Source organism: Alexandromys fortis, unplaced genomic scaffold, assembly GCF_014885135.2.
Source record: "Alexandromys fortis isolate MF-2015 unplaced genomic scaffold, M_Fortis_MF-2015_v1.1 scaffold_197, whole genome shotgun sequence".
In the NCBI taxonomy this organism is placed as follows: Eukaryota; Metazoa; Chordata; class Mammalia; order Rodentia; family Cricetidae; genus Alexandromys; species Alexandromys fortis.
In genome coordinates, this window is record NW_026068072.1 from 1,057,183 (window position 1) to 1,079,808 (window position 22,626).

Here is a 22,626-nt window from a genome sequence, read left to right on the forward strand (position 1 = left end):
AATGCCGCTGCCATGGAACTTTATCTTTCCGACTTCTGTGTCTTTCTTCGGCCAACCCAGTACCTCTGCCGTTCAGAGGTGTCCAGTCCACATTAGTACGTAAGCCGCAGCTGACTCGTGTTTCAGTTGGCAGTCTGTGTGTGTGAGAGAGGTGGGACTTGGGGATTGAAGGTCATGTTTTCCTCACTGCACAGTCTTCCCCAGGGTAGCAGGCAGTGTCTGCTGACTGACTTGTGCCTAGAACAAGGCTGTGGGGCAGGCTTGAGACGTCCCAGGGCAGTAGAGGAGGAAGAGGGTGCTGCCTCTGTCTGTGTCAGACTGTCTGTAACTCTTAGGACTCAAAAATCTCTTGTAAGAAGGATTTGGTTTTGTTTTTTGGGTGTTTATTTATTTGTTTTGTCTACTATCTGGGATGGGTGATTGGTAGATTGGCATGCTTCCTTGCCCTGGGTACCCACAGAAAGGTGTGTGATGTTACTGACATTGATGTCTGAGAGGGTTCCCTGCAGTGCAGGGGTCTCAGGTCACAGGGTCACAGGTCACAAGGTCTTGAGCTTCTTGGTATCAGGAACTCAACATAGAAAACCAGGTGCCAGCTGTCTGTTTTGGGCAGTGCTCTTAAGCCAACTCTGAACACCAGACTCTGTGCCAGCAGTGGCCCAGGACACAGCCTAGAAGCCAGGCCGTGGAGCTTCATCTTGTCTGTGGTCTCCCATCCTTTCCACAGCATCCTGGTCTCAGCCTGAGGGTCATCTTGGCCATTGGTGTTCTGCTGTTTCCTGTATATTTCCAGGACCTTGCAGCCCTCAAAGCACTGGGACTCCCTGCAGCGTTCAGGCTGGCTGTTGACAGTAACTGAGGTGGTGCCAGAGCCCTAATGAACCCCGTAGGTGGAGGGGAAGGCCTCTTCTTATCAGACAGAGGAACAGCTAACTTCACAGCAGGTCACAGGGCGCACAGTCTGCTCTTTATCATTGTCCCCTTTTTTTCCAAAGGAAATGCAGGGGAAACCAAGGGGAATTTTGGCTCTTGGTTTCCAAGGCAAAGGTCACTGTTCAGGGTTGGCTGTTTCCAGCTTGCTCTGGTTTCTGCTCAATCTGAGGTGTTGGTGTTTTTTTGTTGTTGTTGTTGTTTGTTTGTTTTGTTTTGTTGGAGTTTTTTTGTTTTTTTTTTTTTTTTTCAAATTAGTGAACAAAAAGAGTTGATGTTGGCCTTGAAAATCAACTCCCCACAGCTGCTTTGATCAACTGGCGATTGTTTTAAGTTTCCTGGGCTCAGCTCTTGGAGATTCTTGGACAGGTATAATGGGGATCTGAATATCTGAAAGCTCCATTGTAAAACTGAGTAGGAAAGGAATGGGGATGGGAATCTGCAGCGGATAGGAGGAGACACTCGCTTGCAGGGTGTCTGCTGAGAACGTCCTTCTTCCTGGAGGGAGTAAGAACGCAGAGAGCCTATCTGTGTTCCTGCCTTCCTAGGTGCAGGCAACAGCTGTGCACAGGAAGGTGTGCGCGTGTGCAAATATTGTGAAGATGATCCTCCTGTGTGGGTCTGTGACACTGGGTGTCACGTGGCCTGTCGCCAGGTTGTCAGGGTTCAAAGGTCTTTACTAGAGAGCCGAGCTGAGCTGCATTCATTTGTAGTTGAACAGTCTCTTTTTACCGAGAGAGGTTTTCTCGATTTCTGTTTTGACTGACTTCTTTTTAACTTACGTTAGAATGTGCATAGTGCTTTGACTGCATGTGTGTATGTGTAAGGGTGTCGGATCCCCCAGAACTGGAGTTGCAGGCAGTTGTGAGCTGCTGTATGGGTGCTGGGAATTGAACCCTGGTCCTCTGCAAGTGCGGCCAGTGCTCTTAACCAATGAGCCATCTCTCCAGCCCCCTTACCATGGGAACTTAATGGGGAAAAGTTCAGATTTTATTATGAATCTGCTGTCATAGAGATCAAGTTATCTCAGAAGCTGCTGGCCTGCATGCAAGTTTAAATGGTGTTTTCTTAGCATTTAGGATGGCATGCTAGATTTAGCTTGCTTTGAGGTAGCGTCTTGATAGCTAGACTGGCTTGAATTCACATTCCTGACTTTTAAATAATTTATTTGACTATTTATGTGCATTGGTATAATGATGTCAGACTCTCTAGAACTGGAGTTACAGACAGTTGTGAGCTGCCATTAGGGTGCTGAGAATTGAACCCTGGTCCTCTGGAAGAGCAGCCAGGGCTCTTAACCACTGAGCCACCTCCAGGCTCTGAAAGAAGAAAATCATTAACCGAATTATAAGTGAAAGTTGCAAGAGTGTGTTTTGTTGTTTGGTTTCTTCTCTGCCCTTTTGTGCATCCTAGCCTTACTGCGTGAGGGGTGTGTGTGTGAGAGGCGTGTGTGTGACATGTATGTGTGTAAGGCGTGTGTATGTGAGGTGTGAGAGGCGTGTGTGTGAGATGTGTGTGTGTGAGGCATATGTATGAGGTGTGTGTGTGTGAGAGAGGTGTGTGTGTGAGATGTGTGTGTGAGGCATGTGTGTGTATGTGAGGTGTGAGAGGCGCGTGTGTGTGAAGTGTATGTGTGTGAGAGAGATATGTGAGAGAGGTATGTATGTGAGGGCTGTGTGTGTATCAGAGAGCAACAGAGAGGGGTGTGTGAGTGTGGGTGTCACTAGGGATTAATTCTAGGGTCTTTTGTAAGAAATGCTCTATCACTGAGCTATCAATCCCCAGCCCCTTCTTTAAAAAGCTTTCTATTTGCCCAGGCTGGTCTTTTAAGCAGTAGGAATCTTAGGCCTGACCCTCATTTTGATGCTTTTGTTGTTTTATTTCCTCCCCGCCCCCCAGACAGGGTTTCTCTATGTAGTCTAACTGTCCTGGAACTCTCTCTGTAGTCCAGATTGGTCTCAGACTCACAGAGATCCACCTGCTTCTGCCTTCCGAGTGCTGGGATTAAAGGCGTCTGCCACCAAAGCATCATTTGCCCCTGAGAACTGCGGCTGCCATCATCCCATTGCGTGTCGCATGCAGCCTGTCCACCCTCAGTGTCCCCTCGGTAGCGCAACTTGCCTGTCTCTCTCGAGATCACTAACTGTGCCCTGCTTTGTTCTTCTAGCTTGAGCGAGAGCTTTTTCATGGTGAAAGGAGCCGCGCTCTTCCTGCAGCAGGGGAACAGCGCTCAGGGCCAGCGGAGTCTTCAGCACCCTCACAAGCATGCAGGTGACGCAAGCTCTTACGTTGGGATCCTTTCTGTGCCACAGGAGAACCTTCCACAGTGGGAGGGGAGTCGTCTTCCCTCGCAGCCAGGGAAGCAGAGCATCATGGGTTTGTAATGACCAGCCTAGTTGCTGGGATGCAAAGATTCCCTGGTGTTCTCTGTCAGTTAACATCTCAGCTTGGACAGTGAGGCTTGGACAAACGGACCAGCATGCGTCCCAGCTGTAAGCTGTCCCTTGAAGACAGCCTCTGAGGTTCTTCATAGCTCACCCGAACATTCGAAAATCCCTCGAGGAGGCCATGTAAGAGCCTTTGACTGCATTGAATGTTCATGTGACAGGGTGCCTTTATCCTATAATGGCTGCCTTTTGGAAAGGACGGAAGTAATAGAATTGGGGACAGACTGAACAATAATGTAGGTCCAAAAACAGACGAGTAGAAATGCCTGTCAAGGCCCAGGGTTGGATTTCTTAGACTATGTGACTGTAGAAATGAAGCCAAACTGAAGGTGGGATGCAAGATGTACACAAGGGGTCCTTTGCGACAGTCATTGGTCTGCAGTCCTTCTGAGGGAGGCTGCTGGGGTCTGGGTATTTACATGGTAGGGAGGCCGCTCTGTCTTTCAGGAGAGCTGGGATGAGACTGTGGACAGCCAAGCATTGCCTCACCCCTGGGTTCACTTTGTTTGCTTGGCCTCTACTTACCCAGTGTCTTATGTCAAATGCTGGTACTCAGCCTGTGTTTTAACATACTGATCCTGTCAACCAAGATTTAGGGCTGCTGTCATTTAAGAAAATAAGTGTCCCGTACGAGGAGGCAGTGTGGTGTGTGGAGACGATGTTTGATTTGGAGCATTCTGGCAGCCAGCCTGTGAGCCCAACACTAGAGGGTAGAGTAGAAGCAGGAAGATCATGAGTTCAAGGCCAGCCTAGGCTACATAGTGTATTTTAGGATACCTAAGTCACTTAGTGAAACCATTCTGTTAAAAATAGACAAACAAACAGGCTTTTAATCCCAGCACTCGGGACACAGAGGCAAGCAGAACCCTGAGTTCATGACCAGTCTGGTCTACAGACCGAGTTTCAGGACAGCCAGGGCTACACAGAGAAACCCTGTCTCGAAAGAAAAAAAAAAAAAACAAACCACAAACCACCATGCTTTAGAGCCAGACAGACCTGGCTTCTGTAAAAACCTTGTTTTATGATTTCCTGAACAGGCAGGGTATACTTCTGAGCTTTGGTTTTCTAATCTTCATAACAGGCATCCAATGCCTCGGATAATGTGGAAGTCACTAATTATGCAGGTGGCCAGACCCAGTGGCCCACACCTGTAATCTAGGAAGTTAGACTGGAAAATTATGACTTCAAGGGCAGCCTAAGCTACACAGCAAGAACCTGCTTCAAAAAGCAAACCCAAACCAGAAAAGAACAAAACGTTCTCGAGACACTGGGGAGATGGCACAGCTGGTAAAGCCCTTGCTTCAAGAGTAGGACCTGGTTCAGATCCCAGGAACCCGGGTGTGGTGGTGTACGTTTGTAATCAGGTGATGGAGAGATGGGTGGTGGAGACAGGTGGGTCCTGAGCCCTCGCCGGCTGACATGGCTGATGATGTTCCGGTGACAGATCCTGGCTTGTACAGAAGGTGAGAAAACTCCTGGCAAGCCAAGATGTCCTCTGGGCTCCACGGACACACAGATGTGTAGTGCGACTTTTCCAGTGGGTAGCAATTGTGATAAAGCTCCAAGCAGCCCTTATTTCCACGTCTGCTGGTATCTGCGGCATGTTATACAGCAACTCGAAGCTCAGGCTTTGTTCAAGTGTGGAATGTGTCACTGTGAGTGAGCTTGGGCAGGAAGTATGAAGCCATTTTGTATCAGACCCTGAGAAAGCTCCTCTGAGTGTCCCTTGAATGCCCGCAGGCAGGAAGACAGTCCTGATTGATTGGGTCTTCTCTGGGACCTAGTGGTGAGCTTGGGAAGACAAGCCACTGGCTGGCCTGGGATGGCCAGCAAACGGCTTTGCTATGTTCCCTCTCCCTGTTGCCTCTCTGACCACCATGGAGAGTAATCAGAGGGTTAATTCTGTGGGGTTGGGTCAGGTTCATTCGGCCAGTTGGTGTAGGGTCTCGCACTCCAGGCTTCCGCCCTCCAATCTGGATATGATGTCAGGCTGGGATGTCAGCAGTTTAGTTATGTGTGAAATGCCTCTCTCATTTGGACATTTCTCGGACACGGGAGTGGGTTACTTTCATCTCTGTGACTTGGGGTGGATGGTGGGCGGATCCAGGCAAAGAACCAGCCCTGTGTGGCTGTGTCGGCTCTTAGAGAAAGCAGAGCAGGGAACGCCCAGTGTGAGCTGGTATCTCAGAGCAGCTGTTGAGTCCTGTTGCTGGGAGGATCAGATAGGAGGCACTGTGGCTTTTTTCTGTCTTTTGCTGATCTTATTTATTGTGGGAAGAACACTTAGCACGAACTGTGCCCTCCCAACCGAGGGGCAGGTTTCTAAAATTCTAGTTTTCTCCGAGAGAGGAAGTACTGTCTAGACGTCACACGTCCATCCTTAAAAGGACAACACGCTATTGCAGCAGGCATGGTGGCTGTGGCTTTCTGGGGCATTTGCTTATATAAGCAGCGGTGTCCTTCCAGGGTTCCCAGCGTGGAGAGTGTTTCACAGTGTTACTGCTTCACTTTGTCTCCGGTTTTTGCAGTGCTGGGCACATATTAGGCAAGTGCTATGCTATGGAGCTGTACCCTCAGCTCCATAGAGTAGAATTAAAACAAACAAAAACTGTAATTGGGTTTCTTTGACGCTCTGCACACAATTGGAAAGGTCGATTTTACTGAGTTATTTCTTGCACTTTCATCCAGATGAGGGTACGCAGGCGTCAAGGCCAGGAAAGGCAGGACAGGGACCCTACATCTACTTTAGCAACACTGCATCCCGCCCCAGCAGCCACACCCCTGGAACACCCACCCATCCCTCAGTGAGCTTGCTGCCTGGCCCTGCACACTCTCCAGACCCCAACTCCGGGGTACTGCCCACTGAAGCTCACTTCCGACCCTAAGAGGATCGTGAGTTTGAGGCCAGACTAGACTATGTAGACTCTGTCCAATAAAAGGGAATGGAGCAGGTCTGGGAAGGGAGAGAGCTCGGTGGTTAAGGGTGCATGTTGCCTTTGCAGAGGACCCAAGTTCAGTGTTCAGCATTCTTGTTGGGTAGCCCACAGCCGCCTGTAATTCTAGTTCCGAAGGATGATCCAGTGGCCCCTTTTGGACTCTGTAGGCATCTGCATGTAGACATACACATAATCCCACTATGTGTACATATTTTTTTTAAGTCTTTTAAAGATAAAACCACTTTTTCTGGTTGGAAATGGTAGTATGTACCCACAGTCCCAGGTCCCGGGAGGTGAAGCAGAAAATTTGCTGCTTTAGATGACTGTCTCTTTACTTCTCTTAGCAATGAAGAAGAAAGGACACGTTAATGATTTCTTTTCTATGAAAAGAGAATGATAGATTGTTTTCCCTCAAATAATTCCTCCTGACACCCAGCATGCTCCCTGTCCACCAGGTTCAGAAGTAACATCTAGCTTATGTGAAAAATGCCTAAGAGTTTGAAGAGGACTCGTGACACTCAGTCTTTTTCCTTAAAGCTCAGCCCTGGGCAGACACCTCCGCAGCCATGGCTGTGGTTTCTGCCTCCTTGCTAGGGAATATATTTGCCTGGATGTGATAACATTCTCCTGAGGGTCCATGTATGTTTTCCAAAGTCTTTGTTGAAAATGTTGCTGACCACTGTGTTGTCCCAGCCCTTGGAATCGGTCTCCCATTTAAAGCTGTCCTTGTTGGCCTCACAGGTGATCTGCCTCAGCACCTTCAAGTGATGATCAACCTCCTTCGCTGTGAAGACAGAATCAAGCTGGTAAGAGCTGAGGGTGGTCTTCAAATGCAGCTCGAGCCCACCTCGATTGTGATTCCTCTTTCTCTCACACTGTTGCCCAGCAACCAGGGTGCTGGAGTACCACTCAGTGACAGGGGCATCACTGGTGTGTGATGCTGTGGTTCTATGCCCAGCACCCCAGAGGGTCCAGGAGCGACTTCACATCTCCAGAGCATCTATGGATCTATGCTAAACATGAATGTAACTTGTACATTTCAACTCTGTCCCCACTGCACGTAGTTGGCTGTTCCCTGTGCCTGGTGCACACTCTCTCTGGTCTTACTCACAAGCACTTGGTCTTCATTTCTTCCCTGATTTGTGGGTGGGGGTCAAGAACTAAAGCCCTTGGTCTTGGTTTGGTGGACAGAGGAAGGGAGCAAACCATCGAGGTGACCCCTTGTCCGCAGGCCGTGCGTCTTGAGAGCGTCTGGACCGACCGTGTCCGCTACATGGTTGTGGTGTACACCAGCGGGCGCCAGGACACCGAGGAGAACATTTTGCTGGGAGTTGACTTTTCCAGTAAGGAGAGGTGAGTCTCAGGATAGCATTTCCCATCAGAGCAGGAGATGGGTCCCTGTTGGCAAAGGGCTTTCCTGGTGTGCTGGGGTGAGTCTCTCTGGAAGATGGGGGGGCCAAGACTGGGGCCACCAGACTCTGGGAACAGGACGTGCTTTTCCAGCTCTCACTCCTCTGCCGCTGTGATCCCTCTGGAGAGTGCACGCAGCTCAGAGCAGCAGGAGAGGAGACGTGGGACTGCTCTCCGTTACTCTGTATTTACCTGGGTGGTTTACTGAGAGAAGGCGTTTGTCTGGCTTGCTGTTTCAGAGACTGCAAGTCTAATGGGAGGCCTCTCTTTGGCCATGGGGTTGACATCACAGTAGTGGGAGCATGCGCAGAAGAGATCAGATGGCGAGACAGAAAGCTGTAGCAGGAGATAGGCAAAGCCAGCATTAATTCCTTCTGAGGGTGGAACCTAGTGCCATTTCCACCAGGTCTCAGCGCGTAAATGTATCATCTCCTCAGTGCTGCAGATTTGGGGACCCCGTTTCTACAGAGGCAGAGATTTGGGGGATCCCTCAAACTTGTAGAGAGGCGCCCTACATAGAGTTGCTTCCTGAGGGTGTGAGAACGACAGTGAGCATCAAAGGACAAGCTGGAGTCAGCCGGGGGATGCCTCCGGCCTGCATCGGGATGTGTCGGTGGGCCTTGTATGAAGTGCCCTGTCTGATATGCTACGGCAGATCAGTGTTTGTTTTTGGCAGGTCCCTGGGTGAAAGCATTAAGGCTTGCGGTTCCCCAGGACTGGAGGCCAAGTAAATTCCATTGTGACCCTAGCGTGGCATGAAATAACACGTGTGGAGGTCATTGCAAACCCTAGATCTTACCCTATTCATTGCCAAGTGGATGGGTTTTTGTCCTGTCCTGTGTAGGAGGTCACAGACTGGGCCCCAGGTCTGCCGAGACATCACAGCACACATTGAGCTTAGCAGAAGACCATGTCACCACCAGGAATGCAAGAGACTTAACAATGGCACGGTGCCAGCTTTGTGAGAGCCCAAGTGGGATTTAGGGTCCAGTAGGCAGCGTGGTGAGGTCAGATGTGTCGGGTAGCAGGTGGACCTGGATTGTTGTTCAGGCTGGGTCAGCAGCAAGAAGAGTTCCAGAGGTCACATGACCACAGTTGGGTCGTCTTGTGGCTAAGCCCTGTGTCATAGGCTGGTGACCAAGACTGCCCTGTTTACTACATGTGAATGAAAACAAAAGAGGGGATAAATGCGTCTCGTGGCTCCTCTTCCCATGCCTCTTAGCACTGGGAGGGAGTTTGCTGCAGCACAAGGCAGGGAGGAGCTGCGTCTGTGGCTTTGCATGCTGAGGGATGCTCTGAAGACCAGCCAGTGTGCTAGTCATGGGGAGAGCAGTGTGGAGCTGTGTGTGTGTGTAACTCGTGATCCCCCTACTTCAGCTTTCCAGACTCGAGCATTAGTGTGTAGCAGTGTCAAAGTTACGGCTTTTCAGTTGATGTCCTAGCCCTGTAGGAATCTTCCGGGGACAGTAATTTTTCCGTGCTGGTAACCTCCTCCAGTACTGAATGGGGGGGGGCACACACGACTGTCTCTTGTAGCCTCTACCCCCATGTAGCAGTAGTTTCTTGTCAGGCAGCCAACCCACTAATAATGACACAGAGACTTATTAATTATGAAAGCTCGGCTTTACATTAGTCTTGTCTCACTAGCTCTTGTAACTTAAATTAATGTGGTTTTATGAATCTGCTTCTGTCACGCGCTGCCCATCCTGCTTCCTCTGTGTCTTCTCCCATCTCTGGCATGCCTAGATTCCATCCTCTCTACCTGGAAGCCCCCCTATACCTCCTGCCTAGCTGTTAGCTATTTGGCTTTTTATTACACCAGTCACAACAATCCACCTTCATGCAGTATACAGATATCCCCAACACCCCTATTTCGGTCATTACTATGGAAGCCTCACGGAGTCCACTCTCCTGGTCACCTCTGCTGATCCTGTAGCAGAGCCTGGTGCTGTCACCTGGCTTATCCTGTGCACCCCATGGGTAAGGGCCTGGTCCTTACACTTCAAGCGCTCATGATGTAGCTGGGCAGGACTCAGGCTCAGCATACCCCATTTGCATTAACTTTTCCTCAGGGGATATACGGGAATGTCCAGTCATCCCAGACAGATGTAAGGATGACTTCACTAAAATCCAATTGCCGAGACCAGTGAGTTTAGTGGGCTTTCTCACAGAGCCCTGGTGAGGGGATATGTACATCACCTCAAAGTCCCCCTCATCGTGCATGGTGACCTTATGGACTCTATATCGTGTAGGCTGCTTTCTCAGTCAGCCATCATCTTCTTTGTAGAGTCTGGCATCTTCCAAGGTCATGTGTGGAAGGGGCTCGACAACAAGAATCCCCAGTGCCAGTCTCCTGGTCCTCCCCAGACAGTTCTTGTTGCTGAAGACTTGGCTACCACTGAATGGTTCTGTTCTGGTTGCTGAAGTACGGGGGCAGAGTCAGAGTGGCAGCTTGTGACTGGGAAACAGATGTTTGCAGAAATGCATGCCTTGTGCATTCACTTATTCGGGTACTTGTGTGTGTACTTGTTAGCCCTTCTCACGTGCTGGGAGTGCAGTTCAAGGTCATGGAAGGTCGTTAGCCTCCAGCTGCAGTCTGTGGGCTCCTACCCTCATTCCCGCCCATTCTGATGTGCCTGTCCTTCCTTGCCACCTCCCAGCATCCTAGCTTTGGTTCTCATGAGTCCCTCTCTCCCTGTGGTCGTCTTGCCTGTGCTGTGTGTCCAGTGTCTCCCTAGCTAGGCCCTGAGTTAGAGCTCCAGCCTGGGCGCAGGGTCAACCCCAGGGCAGTTAGAGGTCTCCACAGATCTGGAGTGAAGAGCACTGGTTGCTCTCCCAGAGGTCCTGAGTTCAGAACCCAGCACCCACATTACTGCTCACAACTATTGTCCCATGAGATCTGATGCCCTCTACTGGCATACAGACAAAACACCCATTCATGGAAGATAAGTAAATAATTAAAATGACTTTTAAGAAAAATAGAATGGGGTTGAGAGACCGGTAAGAATCTCAAGCCTTTTCCGCACTGGGGACAGAGGCACAGGGACACATGTTCTCTGTGTCCGGGTATATCATTGTGTGTGTGGGGGGGTGGATTAGGACAGGTCTAGCCTTCTCAGCTGCTTCTGTAGCCCTGAGTACCAGACTTCTATTCTCCCTGGGCCTCCCCAGCAACCTGCCCCACCCGCGCAATGATTCTCTTCCTAAATTCTTGCCATGAGATTTGTTTTTGGGGGTACAGAAAGTGTGAACCCCTGAGAGAGTGTGTTCTCATGAGTTCCCAGTGAGAGAACGTACTAGAACTGTGTAAAAAGGCTATGTTGGAGCTGTGGTGGCTGCAGGCACCTCCTTAGGCCTTCTCAGGACTGAGTTAACCTCTGCTTCTAGTTCAGGGACCCTTTGAGTACCATGAGCTGGTGTGGCACCCTCCGTCCACTTTTCCCCGCATCTGTAGAGAGCTTTCAGAGCAGGCTCTCTGCCCAAGCCTGTGACTCCTCCCTGCACCTCTGGGCTGGCCCAGGTCCAGCTAGCTGCTTTGTTCTTGACTCACAGGGACCTGCAACCTGCTCCCTTCTCCTGCAGTTGCTCCCAGCTACTTCCTCCTTCAGGGCCGTCTGTCACTTGTGACAGTAGTGAAGATGCAGTTTCCCTAACCAGTCCCTGCCTCACTTCCTGTGTGTGTCACGCCAGAGCCACCGTCACTGTCCTGCTCTGTTGGGAGTTGCATGGCAATGCCGGAGAGTCACGGTAATGACAGCCGTTATTGTCACAGTCACTGAATGCGTGGAACTGTTGCCGTTATTGTCACAGTCACTTAGTGTGCTGGGCCCTAGTCCTCCAGGGACATCTGTCCACTGGTGTGCCAGCCGGTCACGCTTCTTCTGATTGATAGAACTGTCTCATGGACAGTTTCAGCCTCTGCTTCCCCTGGAAGGTTCCAGACCTGCTAACACATCCCAGGGTATGTACCCAAGCAGTCTCTGTCATTTTGGGGCATCTAAAGATGCTCTCTTGGCCTTGACACAGTTGCAAAGTCTTCAGAGCCCTGTGGGGCTCATCACGTGTCTCATTTTGCAGCCCCCAGTGCTGATGGGTGGACAGGACTGCGAGAGGGACAGAGGGAATTTGCCAACCTGGATGCTTAGTCTAGTTTAATCTGGAAGCCTTGAAACTTCCTCCCCACAGATACTGAAAGGCAGGATGGCGCGAGGTAGGCAGAGCTCTGGAGTGGGGTCGGCTCCCTGAGCCCCAGAGCTCCTGTCACTCAGGCCCAGGAGGGAATAACACCACCCCCACATCCCACCCCATACTCTTCCCTCACCACCACCCGCTCCCAGAGCTGTAGCTCTGGAGAGATAGATAGACTCTTGGAATTCCTGAGGCCCGTGGGGCTGCCCTGGCACGGTTGCAGCAGTCTCTCAGAAGCCAGCTCTTTAAATGACTGAAGAGTTTTCATCACAGTCTGAGGAGCCCCTGATAAACCCTCCTCTCTGTTTATCAGTGGCGCCGTCTCTAAAGTCAGTGAGTATCATTTCACTGCTAGGATAGGCAAAACAGAACCGGATTGAACTAGTTTGTAAAGTGGCAACAACACAAAAGGTAGGCAAACAGAAGCCTGAGTATGAGCACGGTGTGGGGACCTCCTGTTACCCAGGACAGAAGCCTGGGAGGGGCTGTCACGACTTGCCTGGGCTCCACAGTTGGTATGATACTACTAATTTTCCCCACCGTAGTGGGGGCCTGTGATCAGCTGCTTACCCCAGGACCCCAAGAGCCCCTCTAGTTGTGGAGTTACAGCCACACCAAAACAGTTTAGGTGCTTTCTCGCTCCCTCTAGAGGGGATGCTCTAGGCCTGTGTCTTCTAGAATCCATCAGTGAGTGGACACAGCCTGGGAACCCCTCTGTGCCAGGCCAGGCTGTTGTAGCTCAGCAGAAAGACTGAGGGAAAACTGCATGTTTGCGGGCAGACACTGACTCTGACATCTTCTCTTTCCATGTAGCAAAAGCTGCACCATTGGGATGGTTCTTCGCCTGTGGAGCGACACCAAGATCCACCTTGATGGGGATGGGTACGGAAACACCTTTAAAAGATACTTTTCTGGGGGCTGGAGAGGTGGCTCAGGGCTTCAGAGCACTGGCTGCACTTACAGAAGACCTGGGTTTGATTCCCAGCACCCACATGGTATCTCCCAACCACCTGTAACTTCAGTTCCAGGGGGATCCTACACCCTCTTTGGGCCTCCGTGTGCAGCAGGCATGCACTTGAAGCACAGACATGTGTGTATGCAGTCACACATAGACAAACATTTTGTGAACTTGGTTATTTCCCTGTACACACCAAAGCACCAGCAGAGCCCAGGTCTGTGGACAGCCTTGTGCATTATGTTGGTCACCTCAGAGGTGTTGCATTCTCCTGGATGTAGGGATTTAGCTCAGGAGACACCTCTGCAGGCGCGTCCCACCAGGTCTGTGGATAGTGGTACGGTGGTTACCTCAGAGGTGTTGCATTCTCCTGGATGTAGGGATTTAGCTCAGGAGACCCCTCTGCAGGCGCATCCCACCAGGTCTGTTACAGTGGAGTGTGTTTGCTCTATTGTGTAAATCATTCTGGGCCCTCCCAGGGCTATGACCCAGAAGTGCACAGGTGAGCGAGACACTGCAGGGTAACTCACATTTGGGGTGCCAAAGATGCAGCAGAGTTCCAGGTGCCGCTCTGTGGCTGCAGAGGAAGCATTGCCACCTAGCCTGGGCAGGTTGGGGGCCGCAGGGTACCACCTGCGCTTACTCCTGGAAAGTGCGGTGCACGAGGAGAAAAGTTGAGAGGGAAGCTGCTCTTGCAGTAGGACTCTGGGCTGAATAAAGATCTGCTCAGTGGAAGTGCTGGGATCGTGGGGTGTTGTTAAGGCAGGGTGTGGCTCGGTGATAGGATTCTTTTGATCTCAGCACCTCTTTAAAAAAAAGGTTTTTTCATTAGTTTATTTTTATGTGAAAGAAAAACAGGTGAGTGTGTGGCGCTAAGTAATGCTGGAAGCCACCCTGCTCACACTCAGCTTGGAAGCAAGCCCCGATCAGCAGGAGTCTTCTCTACTTTTGCCCATCTAATGTGGCATATCCGCCGTCCCTTGTCGGACAGCAGGAGGCATACTGGTCCCAGATCTGGGGTGGGGCTGCACCCAGAGTCTGGAAGTGACTAGACTGAATGCTCACTTCTTTCCCGTTTTCCTCCTCAGTGGGTTCAGTGTGAGCACAGCCGGCAGGATGCACGTCTTCAAGCCCGTGTCTGTCCAGGCCATGTGGTGAGTGTGCTTTGGGGGACTTGGAAGTCCTTAGAAATAGTTCCAACCTGACAACCTGGATAGAAAAGTCATTTCTGGTCGGGAGTGTGCATCTGTGTGTGTGTGTGTGTGTGTGTGTGTGTGTGTGTGTGTGTGTGTGTGTGTGTCTGTGTGTATGTGTCTGTGTATGTGCCTGTGTGTTTAGAAACAAATCATGTGTAGCGTAAATAACCCCTGTAGCTGTTGGAGGTATTTGGTGCATGTTGGGCGCCAACACCCCCATCCACTGACAGAACACACTCATCATCCCAGAGGAAGCCTCCCCTCAGCTCCCCAGCCCCAGAAGATTCTGTACGTTCTGTAGCGGTGAACTGCCCTGTTCTTGGAACATCTGTGTGAACACACTCAGTTACTTGCCTTCCCTGTGTCGCTCTTCCCCCCGATTGGGTGTTCATGTTCGTTCATGTTGTGGCATGAGTCAGTCTCCTCTCCACAAAGCTGAAGAGTGCCTGTCAGCCTTGTGTCTACCCTGCCGTCCCTGCATGCTTGTTTCTACCTTTGATTGTTACTGTAGATGCTGACACTAGGACTATTCCTGGATGCTTAATTGGTTCGAGGCTCTGCTTTCAGTTCTTTTGGGGTCTCTACCTCTACAAGTGAAACTGCTAGATCCTGTGGAGAATTCTTTTTGTTTGAGACTTGGTCCAAGGCTGTCCTGGGAATCACTGTGTAAACCAGGCTGGTCTCGAACTCAACCCACCATCACTTCCCAGTTCTGGGATTCAAGGTGTGTGCCATCAGATCCCCCAGTCCTGTGGTAATTCTGTGTTAACATTCTGGAGAGCCACCACGTGTTGTCCGCAGCAGCTACCCAAGTCCCCCAGCCAAGCTCTGGTCTCTGCAGATCTCTGTCTACATTATTCTGTTTTATTTGTTGATTGCCATCTTAGTGACCTGTCAAATAGTGTCTCAGTGTGTGGTTTTTATTCTCAATAGCGTGTGTGTGTGTGTGTGTGTGTACACGCATGAGGGAATACAGGAGTGCATGGAGACCAGAAGACGGTGTAGGACCCCCTGGAGTTGGGAACTGAAGACATGGCTGCAGGAGAGTCTTTGTGTGTGTGTGTGTGTGTGAGAGAGAGAGAGAGAGAGAGAGAGAGAGGCCCATGAGTTAAGTTTCCTAATTTTTTGTATGCATTTTATATTTGTGTGTGTTTGTTGAGAAATGTTCTATTTAAGTCTTTACTCATTTAAAAAGTGTATTAAGGTTGAAGATGTAGCTTTACCTGTTGACCTGGTCAATACCATACCATCCTGGCACGCGCTTACTTATTCCTTCCCCTGGCACTCAGTAGGTGCTCTGTCTGTGCGGCAAAGGACAAGAGCTCTGCTCCGCTGGAGCAGCGAGTGGCTGGGGGGTTGGGGTGGTCACAATGTAAACAGGAGTCGCCTCTTGGGGTTTAAAGCATCTTGAAGGGAGGTGACTACGCATACGTGAGCAAACTTGTATGCCATGCCAAGACAACTGGGTAGGCGTTCTCATGGTGATGGAGCCTCAGAATAACAGCCTGGGTCCAGGGAAGGGGGTCTCCCCAACCTCTGTAGTGACTGTGGGTGAATGTGGAAATGTCCACAGCTTCCTAAGTCAGCCTCCTCTTACAGCTCTGTCTTAGGTGTGTCCACCAGGGGTCCTGCGGCCACATGCTCACTGTGGGTGTGGCTCAGCAGGTTTGTAGCAGACAGTGTCACACTGCAGTTTCTAAAAGCTGGGTACTGGTGTGGGCTGAGCAGTTCTTGTAACTGCGCAACAGAATAGTTGGGATAAACCAGGAAAAGCTTCGAGCTCGAGGAACAGCCGATAGCATTTCCCAGTAACTCTGCTTTTCCAGGGCAGGAGACGCCCGAGGTGCCCTCTCACGGGCCGCTCCTAGACCTGTGTCTATCCCTCCATCTCACTCTAGGGTCCTCTGAGGTGGATGAGGGCAAAGAAGTCAGTGTTCAGAGGATGAACAAACCAGCAACGCCCCAAGTGTTTCTTTTGTAACTGCTGGCTGCCTCTTTTCTCTCTAGCCAAGTTATTGTCACCGTCATCATTATCATTATTCAATTTAATAAGCATTGGTTCCAAGTTTATTCCCTCAAGCAGCCTAGACGGTAGGGTGGATAAAATTACAAAAAATGAGGCTCCTTGCAGTGTGCATGCGCCATCATAGAAACCCTCACCTGGTGATGCCCTCCCTACAGGGCTGCTTCTGCCGTGGCCAACACTACCCTCCCTTGGCAGCCTCTTCGTTGAGAAATTTTCAGCCTGATTATTTTTTTCAAAAGAGGTAAAAGAGGCTGATTAAATAAAACACACACATTTTTATGCCCTAAGGCCCTAAGATATTACACACTGGGGTGGGGGGATGTCCACAGATGGGCTCAGGAGTTTCTGCTCTTCCTTAGAGACCTTTCTCCCCCACCAGTAGATGCCTGGAGTACAGTCCTGCCTGTGTTCCAGGTTGCTGTGACTTCAGAAGCAGATCTGGCATCTTTTGGAGTTGGTTGCTGGAATGTGACCCAGCCAGCTTGGAAGAGTTAGAGATTGGGATGTGCCTGCTGCTGCTGTTTGTTTACTTCTTTGGAAAGGATGAGGGATATCCTGTCCTCTGAGTTTAGTTGACACAGTCTCTGGGAGCTAATAGTTGTACCTGACTGCCGTGTGGGCAGGGAGTCCCTTCCAGGTGCCCATCCCACTGCCATGAAATGAGTACCCTTTGCAAGTTGCAGAACCCAAGTTCCTGGTCCTGAGCTTCTCTCTCCTCCCCCAGGTCTGCCCTCCAAGTGCTTCACAAGGCCTGTGAAGTGGCACGGAGGCACAACTACTTCCCTGGTGGGGTGGCGCTCATCTGGGCCACCTACTATGAGAGCTGCATTGGCTCTGAGCAGACCTGCATCAATGAGTGGAATGCCATGCAGGATCTGGAGTCCACGAGACCCGACTCCCCAGCCCTGTTTGTGGACAAGTATGTACCGGGGCTGCCTCCCCCACTACTCAACACTGAGTCCTCTCAGGGTCACACTGCTCAACACTGTGTCCTTCCAATGTCACGCGGCTCAACACCATGTCCTCTCAAGGTCGTGTTTCCCTGCAGCCCCTTCTTAGAACAGGTTTTCAGGTAGAACTTGTTACCAGAGTCTATGATTCTCAACCTTCTTGACACTGCAACCTTAACACAGTTCCTCATGTTGTGGTCACCCCAACCATAACATTATTTACGTCGCTACTTCATAACTGTAGTTTTGCTACTGTTGTGAATCATGATGTAAATATTTGTGTTTTCCAGTGGTCTCCTAAAGGGGTCTCCCCACACCCACAGGTTGAGAAATGCTTCTCTAAAAGAAGGGTTTGTGCGCGTTCCCTCTCCCTCGCACGCACATTCGCCCTTTACAGCAGTGGGTTTGATGAGTGCGTCTGTGAGACGTGATCCTGCGCTTCAGTCAGAGCACCACAGAGATGCCCCACCCTGGATGCCCCTCCTCCTGCTTGTGCTCTGTGCTCAGAATGTGTCCCCACGGGTTGGTAATAGCAAATTCAGCCCGCTGTGTTGAGCCTTCACAACTTCCTCAACAGAGAAAGTGACTAAGGCTTCTCAGGGGTCAGGGTCCCACTCCCTCAGGGAGGTGTCAGCTGGGAGACTACTGGAAGAGAAGAGTTGCTCCGACTGCCAGACGCCACCAAGAATTCTTGAGATGAAATGATGGCCGTTTGAGACTTTGGCGGGAGGACTGCCCCAGTCCCCATGACCCTAGGAGTTAATTAACAGGGCTGACATGCAGACGTTATGAGGACTCAGAGACTTGGATTTCACGTGAGGACTCATGCAGCAGTGCCCCAGATAGGAATAGCAGGTGGAGATGGTCCAACCGTGTAGGGATGTAGGCAGTTACAGCATGTGGCCTGTGTGAGGAGCCAGTCCTCTACCCACTGGCCTGCTCTCTTTCCATGCTGGGCTCTTGTGGGGTACTTCTCCAAACACTGTACACACACCCACAGTAGCCGAGGTTAGACCTGTGAGGGTCTGACGTCTGTCTGAGATTTCTTTCTCAGTTCTGCAGCTTTCTGTATGTTTTCTTCCTAGGCCAACTGAGGGGGAAAGAACTGAGCGTCTCATTAAAGCCAAGCTCCGGAGCATCATGATGAGCCAGGACCTTGAAAATGTGACTTCTAAGGAAGTAAGAGACCCCCCCCCTGCCCCCTGCCCATAGCAGGCCCAAGCCCCTTACGCATGTTTGTCTTGCCAGGTTCCCAGCAGAGGCCGGCCCGGTACCTTCCAGTGTTGGCACGCATCCCTGCATTTTGCCCTGTAGTGGCACTAGGGCTGTGGAGGACCCAGGCTTAGAGTTAGACTTCAGTCCAACTCCAGAGATCATGAGCAGACTGTCGGCCCTCTCTCAGCCCTGGGGGAGGTTGTAGAAGGTCCTAGGTTCATCCAGGGAACCTCAGCCTTCCATGCCCTTTCCTGCTTTTGTGTGCCCCCCACACAGATGGCCGGGGCCTGTGCCATCTCAGACTGCTCCCTCTACCTTTTAAGCCCTCCTTGATCAGTTTTTCTTTTGTCCCTTGCTTGGTAGAGGGAGATGCTGTGGGCATTAAAGAGATGGCTCCTTGGTCAGGAGCATTAGTGCTGTCCCTTATGGTAGCTCACAGCCATCTCTAACTCCATCTCCAGGAGATATGACGCCCTCAGCTGGCCTCTACAGGTACTGCATGCAGGTGGTGCACAGATACCTACAGGCAGAACCCTAGAACAAATCTAGAGGCTGTTGGGGGCGGGGGCACACACCGTTAATCCTAGCACTCAGACAGAAATTCTCTGTGACTTCAAGGCCAGCCTGGTCTACATAATGAGTTCCAGGCCAGCCAGGACTACATAGTGAGACCCTGTCTCATGAAATAAAAATCTTTAAAATGTTTTAAGCTATTGTATTTACTTATATATTTAATTGGGGCTGGTGTGGGTGGGGTGGACAGCACATGTGTAGGAGGGAAAACAGCTTGCAGGAGTTGGGGTTCTTCCACTCTGTGGATCCTGGGGCTTGAACTCAGGCAGTTGGGTTTTGTTCCTGGCTCTTCTACTTGCTGAGCCGTCCTGATGGTCCTGTCCTTTGTTTTTATTTAAAGAATGCAACAAATTACAGGAAGTTTAAAGTGTTATTTATTATTTATTTATTTATTATTTTGGTATTTGTGAGTCTGGCTAGCCTGAAACTCACCATGCATACCCTAGGCGCGCCTTGACCGCAGTCTTCCCGCCTCACACAAGTCTTCATCTGTAGTTGATGAGTACTTTGATCAGCCATGTGTGATACCTTCAACAGGAAAGTGGCTTTACCTTCTCACTGCAGCAGTATTGGTACCTAATTGTGAAAGTGAAAGTTTTAAACGCACAGATGTGATCCTATGTCTGAACACATTATCCTGCCACCACACAGATGTGCTACTGTGTCTAAACACATCCAGGACACAGTGCCCACCACCACACAGATGTGCTACTGTGTCTGAACACATCCAGGACACAGTGCCCGCCACCACACAGATGTGATCCTGTGTCTGAACACATTATCCAGGACACAGTGCCCGCCACCACACAGATGTGATCCTGTGTCTAAACACATCCAGGACACAGTGCCCGCCACCACACAGATGTGCTACTACTGTGTCTGAGCACATCCAGGACACAGTGCCCACCACCACACAGATGTGCTACTGTGTCTGAGCACATCCAGGACACAGTGCCCACCACCACACAGATGTGCTACTGTGTCTGAACACATTATCCCGGACACAGTGCCCGCCACCACACAGATGTGCTCCTATGTCTGAACGCATTATCCCGGACACAATGCCCACCACCACACAGATGTGCTACTGTGTCTAAACACATCCAGGACACAGTGCCCGCCACTACACAGATGTGCTACTGTGTCTGAACACATCCAGGACACAGTGCCCGCCACCACACAGATGTGATCCTGTGTCTGAACACATTATCCTGGACAAAAGAAAGAAGTCACATTCACCCTTTTTGTAACCAGTACTGTACAGTACTGCACAGAGGTCACAGTTCTTTGAACAGATCGCTCTTAATAGGTTCTGCCCCAGCGTCACCTCTGCTCTGTCCCGCCCACAGATCCGCAATGAGCTGGAGAAGCAAATGAACTGCAACCTGAAAGAATTCAAGGAGTTCATCGATAACGAGATGCTGCTCATCTTGGGCCAGATGGACAAGCCCTCCCTTATCTTCGACCATCTTTATCTTGTAAGAGTCATTGCCCCTGGTCCATCTGGTTTGGAAACCACGTTCACAGATACATGCTTACGAAGCCCCAAGATAGACTTGGCATCTATCTGAAATACAAGTGGCTGAGCTGTTCCCCTCTGAGCCCTGTTCCCAGAGCCCACCGAAGGATCCACCCCATGGTGTCACCTGTGCACCTCCAGCTCAGTGTCTTCATGCCATAGATCTATAGAAGGCAATTGACTAGTTTTTGAAGGCAAGCAGGTTGTTAAAACTAGCCAGGAGATCATGAAGTCCAATTGAAAGTCAGACCTAGCAAGGCCAAGGTCCCCCTCCACCTCACCTGCCCTGTGGCCCATGGTAAGTCACCTTGCCACTGCCCTTCATGGGGTGATTGTAATTGATGGTTAAATAAGACACATCCTGGAGGTGACGAGTGTAGTTTCTGTAGGCCTGGTTTTGAATACGGATGGAGACTATGGTTAAAGGAATGTCTCTTACAGGAGCTGAAGGAAGTGGCTTCGGCCACTGAGGGAGACAGCTTCAGTCTCCATAAACACAAAAACACGCACACACATAGTATATGTGGGCTTTTGAGACAGGAGCTAGCTCCGTATGTAGCTCAGGCTAGCCCAGACTTCGTGATCTTCTGCTTCAGCCTCCTGAGCATTGAATGCATCTTTATGTTCTTGTTTATATTTGAGTCTTCCTGCATGAACAGATTTCATGCTTTATCCATTGAGCTTCCCAGGAGAAAAAGTCGGCAGGAGACGGAGATAGCGGGCCATGTTTGCCAGGACTACAGACCTTTGCATTTCCAGAGTAGTGATTGCTTCTTCATGTTTCTCTTCTGTGTTCCTTGAAAGACCAGGAATAGAGGAGTTTTTAATGATACAGTTTGTAAAAGTATCCAGTCGTGCATTCTGTAGACAGTTGGGAAGAGTAAAGCTGTTCCCAGTCTCCCACGCTGAGGGAGTCAGTCACTCAGCATTTTGATGTGTTGATTTTTACATTTTTCATTTTCTTGTGGTATTAGAATTAGAACCCAGGCCCCAAACACTGTGTTTCTCTGATGCCTGTGTAGAAAAAGAGACAGTGCCCTCTCCGCTCGGGTTCATAGTCATGTTCCTCTTGGCTTATTCCTTACACTAACATGATGATTTATTTATTTTATTTCCAGATTGGTTTTTGGTTTTTGAAACAGGGTTTCTCTGTGTAGCCCCCGGCTATACTGGAACTCACTGTGTAGACCAGGCTGGCCTGGCCCCGAACCTAGAGATCCACCTGCCTCTGCCTCACAAGTGCTAGAATTACAGGCCTTCACTACCGTCCCCTGGCTTATTTTTTTTTTTTTTTTTTTTTGAGACAAGGTCTCACTCTATATCCCTGATTGGCCTTCAGTTTCAAATTCATGGCAATCCTCCTGCCTCTGCTACTTGGAACTAGCGTGGTTTCTTTTGAAATGCCCATCCTAAGGATCTATTGCCATTTATCTTATTGGTTCCATCCTCTTAGACCTTTGGGTCCCTGTTATTTTCCTGTGAATAACCCTAAATGCCCATGTTCCTAAGTCAGTGTGAGCCCTGGCCATCCCCTCAGGATCAGAGGGTGGGGACTTTTAAAATTAATACCAAAATACCTGCCAGGAAAGGGAGAGGGGTCCATCTCCCCCCACCCCCCGTAGCTGATGGTGAGGTTTCAAGTCACTGCATGTGGTGGCTGTACCCATGCTGGCTAAGAAGATTGGGGGATATCAAGCAGGCTTCCATGAAATGGGGGGAAGAAGACCATCTTCCTCTTAGACTCCTGCCTCTCTTACTTCTTTCTGATCCTTCTTTCTGCTCCGAGGCTGAGGCTCCACTGTCAGGGCCCCTATGCATCCCACAAGCAGCTCTGTGACACTCACAGGGGTTTGTGTGATCTGTCCCCCAGGGTTCCGAGTGGAATGCATCCAATCTGGAAGAGCTGCAGGGCTCAGGGTGAGTCTGCTCCCCTCTACCCCATCTCTCTAGGCAGCTTAGGCATCGCTACTCTGTGGAGGCTACAGACACTGCCTGCCCACCCTGACTGCCTCAATCTGGTCTCTGCAGTGGCTGGAGCATCTCATGTGCTTCAGAATGCTACCCAGAGGGATCCATGGGCTCTAGATTTTTCCTGGAGTCTTGGGTGACTGGGCGGGGGCTCAGGGAGATCCAGGAACAGCTTAATCACACTGTGGAATGGAGGACAGCCTGGCCCTGGGCAGGCTCTGAGCTCGCTCCCACAGCCTCACTCCCCAGCAGAATTGCTTGGAACCCGAGTGTGGACACACGTCTCTGTTGATCTTTTGGTCCATCAGCAGCT

At 50.4% G+C, this 22,626-nt stretch overlaps 1 protein-coding gene across 3 annotated transcripts in view; it reads left to right on the top strand.

The window, feature by feature from the left end:
* The window catches only part of Ssh1 (slingshot protein phosphatase 1), a 52,968-nt gene that overhangs the window by 15,705 nt on the left and 14,637 nt on the right, over window positions 1-22,626 (top strand). For 2 of the 3 annotated variants that reach the window (XM_050121110.1, XM_050121108.1), the window contains exons 3-11: window positions 3,098-3,201; window positions 7,055-7,119; window positions 7,545-7,666; window positions 12,725-12,793; window positions 13,955-14,020; window positions 16,813-17,007; window positions 18,124-18,217; window positions 20,176-20,304; window positions 22,216-22,262. In XM_050121110.1, coding sequence (XP_049977067.1) covers window positions 3,098-3,201; window positions 7,055-7,119; window positions 7,545-7,666; window positions 12,725-12,793; window positions 13,955-14,020; window positions 16,813-17,007; window positions 18,124-18,217; window positions 20,176-20,304; window positions 22,216-22,262 — 891 coding nt within the window. The remainder of the gene's footprint in view (window positions 1-3,097; window positions 3,202-7,054; window positions 7,120-7,544; window positions 7,667-12,724; window positions 12,794-13,954; window positions 14,021-16,812; window positions 17,008-18,123; window positions 18,218-20,175; window positions 20,305-22,215; window positions 22,263-22,626) is intronic. The other variant, XM_050121111.1, reaches the window with a different exon arrangement.